Source organism: Kryptolebias marmoratus, linkage group LG2, assembly GCF_001649575.2.
Source record: "Kryptolebias marmoratus isolate JLee-2015 linkage group LG2, ASM164957v2, whole genome shotgun sequence".
NCBI classification, from domain to species: Eukaryota; Metazoa; Chordata; class Actinopteri; order Cyprinodontiformes; family Rivulidae; genus Kryptolebias; species Kryptolebias marmoratus.
The window spans coordinates 36,693,364-36,703,416 of NC_051431.1; the positions used below are offsets into that span (position 1 = coordinate 36,693,364).

The 10,053-nt window shown below is 39.2% G+C and overlaps 2 protein-coding genes across 6 annotated transcripts in view; both read left to right on the plus strand.

The window, feature by feature from the left end:
- Positions 1-3,451, plus strand: part of LOC108245167 (V-type proton ATPase 116 kDa subunit a1) — a 46,533-nt gene extending 43,082 nt beyond the window's left edge. For all 5 annotated transcript variants that reach the window (XM_037981605.1, XM_017431848.3, XM_025009495.2 and 2 more), the window contains one exon: positions 2,640-3,451. In XM_037981605.1, the coding sequence (XP_037837533.1) occupies positions 2,640-2,733 (94 nt within the window). In that variant the 3' untranslated portion in view covers positions 2,734-3,451. The remainder of the gene's footprint in view (positions 1-2,639) is intronic.
- Positions 3,452-5,438: 1,987 nt separating this feature from the next.
- The window catches only part of rfng (RFNG O-fucosylpeptide 3-beta-N-acetylglucosaminyltransferase), a 19,585-nt gene continuing 14,970 nt past the window's right edge, over positions 5,439-10,053 (plus strand). Inside the window, exons 1-2 of the mRNA XM_017431832.3 lie at positions 5,439-5,795; positions 7,105-7,661. Coding sequence (XP_017287321.1) covers positions 7,200-7,661 — 462 coding nt within the window. The 5' untranslated portion in view covers positions 5,439-5,795; positions 7,105-7,199. The remainder of the gene's footprint in view (positions 5,796-7,104; positions 7,662-10,053) is intronic.

Sequence of the window (10,053 nt, forward strand, 5' to 3'; positions counted from 1 at the left end):
AACAACATCAGACATCTCAGTCCAGAAATGTGCAGTTCTAGGCACAGCCAAGATACTGCGCAGAACCCTCAAGCTCCCAGGCCTCTGGTAGAGGACCCGAGCTCAGAGGATGAAACAAAGACCACCCGCGGAGGGTGAGAAGGGAATTTTTTATGAAAGAGAGAGAGCACAAAAACCTTGCCTTTTAACAGGGGTGTGTAAACTTTTTACATCCTCCGTACCTAAGTATGTATGTTGCCAACACAATCTCTGCCAGTTTTTCCGTATTGCACACACACGAGGAATGCTAATAATATGATAGAGTCCAAGTTTAGTTTACAGACTGACTGCACCGAACTCCCCTACACACCCAGGCTCCATCACCCCCTTGTACAGCTGTGGAATGTAAGATAGATGAAAACAGTACAACACATTAAACTTGTTCTGGAGCTGGAAGTAATGGAACTCCATGAGGAGACACAGCTTTTCAGTAACAACAGTGAAATTACTATCTAAAAATACTTACATATTGTGCATTCTAAAAGTGTTGGAACAACATACAGTATGTTCAAGACAGCAGGAAAGAAATGCTTTTTTCTCCCTGTGTCGAGACAATTGAAGTGAAAACAGGGAACTAGGAGAAATCCCAACAGACACCACAGAACTCCAAAACCATTATACTGTATATGTAAATAAAGAAATCATTCAAAATTATTTAACACCTTTTTCAGATAAAATCTAAAAATGCTATAAAATAAAATGTAATACAGTGAAAAACAGAACGTTAAATATTAAGTATGTCCAAGTCACTTTTAGTGCCTCAGTATGAGGGTCAGTCTGGCACTGTTTGACATGTAAGAACAAAGAAGAGCCAAATGCCAGTGTTTTGAAGGGTCTTTTTTTATTTTTTCTTTGTTTATTTTTTTATTTTTTTAAACCAACAATCCCCACTCAGAGCCGGACACTGAAAAACAAATCGAGTGGGAAGGCTCTAAGGTAGGCAGGTTATGTACAACAATGCTGTACAACCAGTCATTCTGCTTGCAAGTCATGCAACGTTAGCAGAGACCTGCTAAGATGAAGAAGTGTATTAGGACTTTTTTTTTTTTTTTTTTACAGAGATGAGTGAATAAAGAGTCCCGTTCAAAGGGAGCACCAGTCAGTGTGAAACTCTGCTCTGCTGCTCACTTCTCTCACACACGTGCTGAATAGCTGTCTGAACAAATACATACACACACACTCATACATGGAGAGTGTTGAGTACACACATTTTTTTCCACCTCCCAAACCGAGGGAGACCCAGATGAACGGATCACTTATTTCTTTCCTCTTTTTAAGTGTTCCCCTGTGAAAGCTAAGGCAGGCCAAATATTTGCCATGACTGGGTGACATTCCTCGGCACTCCCCTTGCTGTCTGACTTAACACCAGGATTCTGCAGGAGCTCGGGATCGGCTCTTGGTTGTTTCCGTGCTGAAAGAAGGCATCAGAGGTTGTCAGGATGAAGTGTGTTGAGGGAAATTCAGAGAAATGCAGAAATGGATAAGACAGGATAACACTGAGACACAGAACGTACAGTGATATTTAATCTTTAAAAGAAACAGCTGTCTGACACCATACTATCAATTTGTCATACAATTTGTTATGGACGCCAGTTATTATTAACTTATATTAGTGAATAATTCAGTCTATTGAACTGATAGGCACTAATATGTATTTTTTATGATCTTAGTAGTTAAATTTAAACTTCTGAGTTAAAAAGGTTTGACTTGTTTTTTACAAACTGTCTAGCCTTGTTATTAAATGGAAATCAGTTTAGCACCCAGACAGAGCGGTGGGTATGAAGTAAAACTGCACCTGCTGAAGAGTCATGTGACTATATTGCAATGATTACAATATCTTATCAGATGGATAACAGATTAGGCAGTACAGGCACATGATGATCCCATGTCAGTGGGGTGTGTCTCCCCCTTTAGGTCTGGAATGAAGCTCTGATTTTGTGTGAAAGGAAGGCATACAGCTGTTGTATCCTCCCCTGCAGCAAGTTGGCCCAGAGCTGTTACAAAGTGCAACAGAAACAGCAGACACTGCTACCATTTCCACTTTGACACTGTTTGTTTTCACCTGAAAAGGGGTGGAGTCTGTTGAAGGAGAAGGAAGTGATGTGACGTCGCTCCACAATCCATGAAGGATGGATGGATGGATTGATTTATAGATGGATGATAGTTGGATGAATGGACAATAAATACTTGGATCTATAAATGGATGGGTGGGTGAATGAATGAATCTTTGGGTGCATGGATAGATGGATGGATGGTAGTTGGATGAATGTATCTATATGCATTCATCCATCCATTTTCTTTACCTGCCTTTTTGTTAATGATACTTCAACCTCTAACCTTTGAAAACATTTTACATTTTGTTTCACAGTCACCAAATCACAGAAACACTTATGTAACACTTCTTCTGTAAGCATTTTCTCTTCAACACCTCAGCATTTTATTTGCACTCTTCTCCGATGTCTACTACTGCTTGCTGTAAACACATTTATGTTCAACTACTACATTGTTTAAGCAGTTCATAAGCACTTGGATATTGTTTGTTTTGATAACCATACGCACTTCTTACTGATTTGTTCTTTATTTCTTACATTTTATCTCAGGGTTGAGTTCCAGAACAAGTTCTACACAGGCCAGGGCTTCAAGTTTGTCCCATTCTCCTTTGAGAGCATCATGGACGGACGATTTGATGACTGAAAATAGCAGGTTTTCCAGCCCTCCATTTTCTCTGCTGTGTATGTTTTGTGTGCATGAGACTAAGTGCAGCCCTCTGTCACCCTCTAGTGGTATTCTGTGAACTTTGTGAATGAGCTCAGATAGTCTTTGCTGTAGTTTTTTTCCAATGTGACAATGTCAAGCTGTACTCATACTGGAAATTATTTTAAAATGACGCAGCACTGAGTAGCTGTTGTCTTTACCATTGGTGTCATAATATCCCTCCATTTACGTTTATCTTTCTCCTTTTAATTTTTCAATGTCAAATATATTTGTTCTGCAAAAACACCTAGATCACCTTCTACATTTTGTTTTTAATGGTCCAATCTAGTGTTAACAAAAAACACATATTTTTTTTAAAAAGTGTTATGGTCAGTGTTTGTGTAACTCATCATCCAGGCAAATGAAAGATTTGACTGATGTGTTGAAAGTATCTTTGGCAACGAACAATAAAAATCAAATCCTTTGTGTCCTACCAAGATCTCCAAATAGTCAAATATGTTTGTGCCCCCTGTTGTTGTACACTGCACTTTGATCTTTGGTGTAATTTTTTGGTTCATTGCTGGTTTGTCGATATGAAGACGTACAGTATTGATATGAGAAACAGAAACTCAAAACCATACTTGCAAGTGATGTTAGTCAGTGAACGGTGAGATTAAATTGTGCTGTGGTCAATAATAAATTATTACCTGAGGATTCATTACATGTCTTGTTTTCTCTTTGTAAAGGTTGGTTGTTGGTTAGTATTGGTGAGGACTCAAGAGTGCAGAGCAGCAGGTAGCAGGGAGGTAGGCATTTCTAAAAAAAAAAAAAAGATTTAATAAAGTTTAACAAAAAGCACAATGTGCAAATGAGACAAAAACCGGGGCTAAGAAGAGATGAGGTCCTGTCAGCATTTGCCTTGTTTTTTTAAACCAGAGACTGGGAATCTAGAGGATTCCATGCAGTATCTTTGCTTTCTCTGATGTTGTTCCTGATGTCTGCTGGAGCCATGCTCCCATTTTAGAACGAAGGACATAAATGTAGAATCCACTGATATCAAGACAAAACAGTTTGTCATAATACAGAGAGGATTTCACTTCAACTCCAGAACCTTGAGACTTTACACTCAGGGGTAGAACAGTGGCCATGACCTAGTGAGTGTCAGAGCCACTATCCACTATCAAATGCATCAAGATGAAACCCCCAGCAATAAACTGCTAAGTGAGTGACTCGGACAGCAGAAACACAGCGTGGAAGAGGATGAACAAGAAGAACCATCATGGAAGAATAAACTACATACAGCCACCAGCAGATTGAGAAAATGGCTGACATCAACAAATCCTATCAGTGACTACAGAGGCCTGAACTGAAGGACAGCACAGAGGTACCAATCATGGCAGCACAAACACTACTTTGATTTTTATTGTCATGCAATAAAATCTGTTCTACCAGTTTTCTAAGCACTTTGAATTAAACATGTGTTTGAAAAGTGCAATAAAAATAAGGCTGAGTTGTGTTGGAAACCCTCAAGCTCCCAGGTCTCTGGAAGAGGACCTGAGCTTTCAATGCGTGTATTTATAAGCTTTACTTTTTCTGAAACCCTAACCCCAAAATATTGCTACAAATCAAATAATACAACCTTTACTTCTGTCTAATAGCTGATTTACAGTTTTTCTTGGTTAGGTTGTTGAAAATTAAGAAATGCATATAACATTTTTGTTTTCAGTGTTTGGTCTTTCTGCTAAATGACATTAAACACAAATGTGTGTAATTCACAACAATTCAGTCCTCTGCAGACTTGCTGCATAGATTTCTTCCTCCACCCTCGGTACCCTAGACACAAGGTTGGTTGATGCACGAGGGCATTTGTGCAGATGTTGGTAAGAAGACAGGAATTGTAAACCAAAACACCACAGTTGAAGTTTTGGTCAGCTGTCTTCATCCTCTCGATACGTGATACTAATAACACAAGAAGCAAAACATAATGATTCAGAAAGTGATTTGTTAGCCACTTCATTAATTCAGCATCCAGCCACAGTGTGATGTTTACCTGAAATCCACCAGAAAATAAACTTGTTTTTACAAATTGCTGAGAAGTCAAACAGGAAGAGGAGTTTTGCAAACATATCACAGATAGCGAGTCATCAAAATGAGGTCTGCAAAACTGTGGCAAGTTATTTTGATTATAATAACAATTAGCAGTAAAAGCTTGATAAAACTATATTTAAAGTAAAAGTAAATGAAGGTTTATGCTTTTTTTTTTAAACAATAAGTCACACTTAAATACCCAACAAACAGGCTACATTTTTATATTCACTTTAACTATATTATTCTTTGAGTGTGGGATTCTTGTTTAATTTATTTATTTTTTCACAAATAAAGAAAGGATTCAGATAATATTTTAATTTTACCAGAGGGGATCTAAAATATTTTTTTACCCCTTATTTACATGAATATTGTCTTTTCTTTTGTGCTAACATGTAAATATAACAACAAATGGCAACAATTCATTATAGATTTTTAGTTTTATGGTTTATTAAACAATAAGTTCATTTATTTGCAGTATTTACACAACACTAAATGAGTTTGTGTTATCCATATTTGAAGTTTCTGGTGCAGGGGTCACAGAGAAACATACCCCTGACCAAAGGACAAAAAAAAGACACTTTTATTTTGAAAGACTGAACCGGATTTTGTTTTTTTAGCCCAAGATTTTTAGCGTAAGAAAACTGCTAAGGTCTGCATGAAGTGGACGTCTTAACAGCGAAAGTTCACTGGTTTGTTGTTGTTGTTGTTCTGCTGAATGGTTTTTTAAAAACAAAAAGAAGAAAGTCAGGGGTTCTGACCCAAGGACGGAATCAGCGGCGGAACCAGGAAAAGTGTGTTTGGACAGAATTCACATCGGGAAAAATACAGGAATTCACGAGAATTCCCGAGTCTCGGTGTTTTGCCATTATCAGTCAACACAGAAACTAAAGACTGAATTTTTTTGAAGTTTGTCTCTGTGATTGCTCGTTTGTGATTTTCGGAGTGTGGAAAACGGAAGTTAAAAACCTTCTCTGGTAAGTTTGTCTGAACTGTGAAGCTGCAGTGTGAGTTTTATTCCTGCTGGAAATGTGTTGCAGAGTGTCCTGTTACAAACTTAGGCTCAAAACTAATGACTGGACACGGACAACCTTTTATAACAACTCTCCATTAAATGTCACATTCAGGATTTATTCAGGCGGCGTAGCGACACGGTGAGTTCAGGGCAGAGAGCCAGCCAGTCGCCATTTAAACAGCCGGAAACGACACAACTTTGTTTAAAAGTAAATGAGTCAGAGAACAGCTTGTGTATCTTGTCTGATTAAAAAAAAAAGACTGAGTGTTGAATGACTGAAATCTGCTGAACTGTTGTTAAAAAAAAGGCTAGCTAAAGGTAGCAGAATGGTAACTAAATGTTAGCAAAGTAGCAAAAATGTAGGTTGAAGCTAAAATAAGCCTAAAGGCTAAAAGGACAACAGCACCTATCAAGAGTATCACCAGCGAAACACATAATACACCCATCAAATAATTGTCAGAATAATCTAAATTCAAAGCATGAAGTCCCTCACACATCAATCCTGAGTACAGGTGTCTAGAGTTGAAGCACATACAAGGTTTTCACAAAAGGGGTCACCTGTGACTTTGTCCTTTTTTTTTGACCTGTAACATTGAAATCAATAGGGATCCTCCTTGACCCACGAGGTGTCCAGCTGTGCAGTTTGACGTCTCTGTGTTAAAGGGTTACCGGTTTAAAGCTCGGACAAGAAAGCCGGACGGACGGCATCATAATATGTCTTGTCTTGGGACAGGCATATAAAAACTACAAGTAGCATAAGAAGACAAAAACAAAAGCTGATTTCTAAGAGAAGAATGTTTTTGGAGCAATAGAACAGATCTCAATGTTTTTTTCTATAGGGAAAATATTTGAATATAAAGTTAATATTTTAAAAAGTATAAAGTTTACAAAAAAAAACCCTAATTAATAGCATCCATCTCTTGAATGAGCCCTATGTTTTGATATGAAAGCTGAATCCGCATTCGCACAATAAAATATGAAGCAACACATACATCTTGAGTGAGGTTGACTCCAAAAGTCAGTCAGTTGTAGATGTTTATCAAATATTATTTCCTTCAAGTTTCAGTACAGTTTGTCTGGTGGATCCTGAGAGCTTTTGCTAACAAACACAAAGACATGTGTGCAAAAACCTGTCAAGCTTTGTCTTTTGACGGCGATAATAAATCTGAGAATATCCTCGTCCTCACAGATGTGAAAAAGAACTCTGGCTGCTTCTCAGAAATGTCTCTCATCCTAAAATGTTGAGTAAAACTTGCGGTCCTTCTCTGCAGGTTTGCGTGCGATGGTATGATGACTGGGCAGAGTGGTGGTGCTGTGAGGGACTGCAGCCCCGGAGGCTGAGAACCTTCACCTTTGGCCCGTCAGGATGAAAACAGCTTCAGTGGGTTTCAGCAAGTCCTGCTTCGTGTTCTTCCTGGGATTCTGCTCCCTCCTCCTCCTGCTCATCCCAGCTTTCCAACCTCTGGCCCACCTCGTAGACCTGACTCAGCCCCGACCCCAGTTCAGACCTGCCCCAGCGAACCAGGCGCACCATGCTGTGGTTCCGGGAGGTGCCGTGAGCGCTGGTGGTGCACATTCAGACACAGGGCTCTCAGAGGCTCGGAGAACACCTGTTCAAACCAAAGCCATCGGGCATGAAAACCCCACTCCCCGAAGGGATAAAAACCTAAGAAGTTCTGGAAGACTTGTGGGCTCAGGTTCACGGCTCAGGCCTCCAGACCAGTTGGAACTGAAGGACATTTTTATTGCAGTGAAGACCACTAGGAAGTACCACAGGTCCAGACTGGAGCTGCTGATCCAAACCTGGGTGTCCCAAGCCAAGGAGCAGGTGAGGATTTATCTGTTCTGGTCATAGTGTGGTTGCACTAAAACTAGATTGCTGCTTTCATATAACACTTGGAAATACTAATACTAATGTGGAAAAAGTACTCAAGCTTTACAATTAAAGGCTGGGCATTTCTTAAAGTAATGCATGTCGTATGCTAACTTGCATACCAGAGTTTAAGGCTAACATCATCTTCCAGTTTGAGAAGAAATAACAGAGTTGTAGCCATTTTGATCTAAACATGTAGATGACGTTATTCACCATCTTATGTGAGATCTGTTAGTGCTCAGAGTATGTTTTGAGGATGACTCTCAGCTAGTACTACACCAAACTTTAGCTCAATATCTGTAAATCTAAGTTACAGTCATTATTGTGTTGGCTAAGGTCAATTAGCTGTGGTGGCCATCTTGAATTGGGTTGACTCCAAAAGTTTATTAGTTGTAGAGGTACATCCAATGATTGTTTTCTGAGTTTCATTAAAATCCTGGTTGATGAGATATTTTGCTAACAGACATACAAGGCTGACTACAACAGTTAATGCTACGAAGATGTGATGCAATATGTGGTGCCTGGAGGATGTGTTGTTGTCCATCCAATGATTACTTCCTGAGAGTTTCAGTAGAATCTGCCCTCTGGTTCATTTTTCTAACATGACAGACAAACAGAAATGAGCTAAGTTGTTATTGTCCTTTTGCCCAAAGATAATGAAGACATTTTGATGTGGGCTTCTGTGAATCAGTATCAGCCTAAAACTCTGACATGAAAGGTGGCGGGTGATATGTCAGTATTGTTATTGACAATAATACAACAAATTAAAAGTCTTTCTCCTTGTTCCCACCTTTATTTTTTTTTTTAAAGAAAAAACCACCCCACCACTGGGCCTAAGTTGTCCCTAATCACTACATGCGCCCATTTTTTACCACAGCAGCACACAGCCGTCATGATGGAAATGATATTGAGCTGGAATATTTACAGCTGCTGTCAAATCCAACTTTTTGACAACATTTTTTATGGAGTGGTTTCATATTGAGTTAATCACAGAAAGCTCCACATCTTGTTGCCAGATAGCTCAGGGGATTTGAGCTCTGTCATTGTTTTTTTGGCAACAGCCTGAACAGTTATAATCTGATTTTTCCATACTTTTGTGAGGTTGTCATGATTATTATCAAGCAATATCTTTGGGATTTATGTCCTTTTTTTGCTGCACCGCATACCACCAGGGATGGTTATGAGTCGAACAGTTCAGCAGCTGGCTAGCGTCGTAATGGTACCAAGCCCCTCTTTGTGACAAAGTGTTTCCTCAGGGAGCACACTGAACCTCGTGATGTCAGGTTGAAAGTTCTGTATTTGTCTCCCTTGGCTGCACAACAATAAAACAGTCAAGACAACAAAACGACCATAGAACAATAAGACAATAAAGACTATAACAATAAAAACACGACAGTCATAATAACAAAAATCAGTGCATAATTATGCTAACTTTACAAAGGGATACAAAATTAGCCGTACATGATTTACTGAATATTAAGATTTGATTTGTTTATTGTTAAGTTTAATAGATATTGGGACAAATGATTGTTTGTACCTGTCCTATTCACACACAGGAACCCTGTACCTCCTCCCTGAGTTCAACAGTGTGTATTCTGGATGTAAAACACCAGAGCTGTCAGTTAAGATGTTATTTACCTGTGAAATGACTGCCTGGTCAAAAAACTCCTAGAGGTTAGGAGGAGTATGACCTATGATCCTGCCTGCTGGTATCAGTTGGTGAATTTGAGTTTTAGGTTTGACTGTTAGGTTTCCACAGCAGCCGGTGATAGCCGACCGAAGAATGGACCCTGTTGTCGCTCTGTAGAAAATTAACATTACATTCTTGCAAACCCTGAATAAACGGAGTCTACGTTAAAAAAAAGGCACTGATGGATTCTGGCACAGATGGTAGCAACCTGTGTCTTCCAGCTCAAGTCACTATCAATATGAACACTGAGGTATTCAATTCAATTCAATTCAATTCAATTCAATTCAACTTTATTAATCACAAAGGGAAATTAAATGTTGACGTAGCTCATTTAAATCAAGGAGTTATTATTGATGGTGATGGCTGTGGGCAGGAAAGATCTCCTGTTGTGGTCCGTTTTACAGCTAATCTGAAGAAGCCTTTGACTAAAGAGACTCTGTTTTCGGTCTCGTGAAGAGGATGGTCAGGGTTGTCCATGATTTCCTTGATTTTATGCAAAATCCTTCTTTGCATCATCCTCTCCAGAGGTTCCACAGTCATCCCCAGAACAGAACCAGCCTTCTTTATCAGGTTGTTGAGCCTTTTTAGGTCCCTGGCTCTGATGCTGCTGCCCCAACAGATGATGGCAGAGGAGATGACACTCTCAACAACAGACTT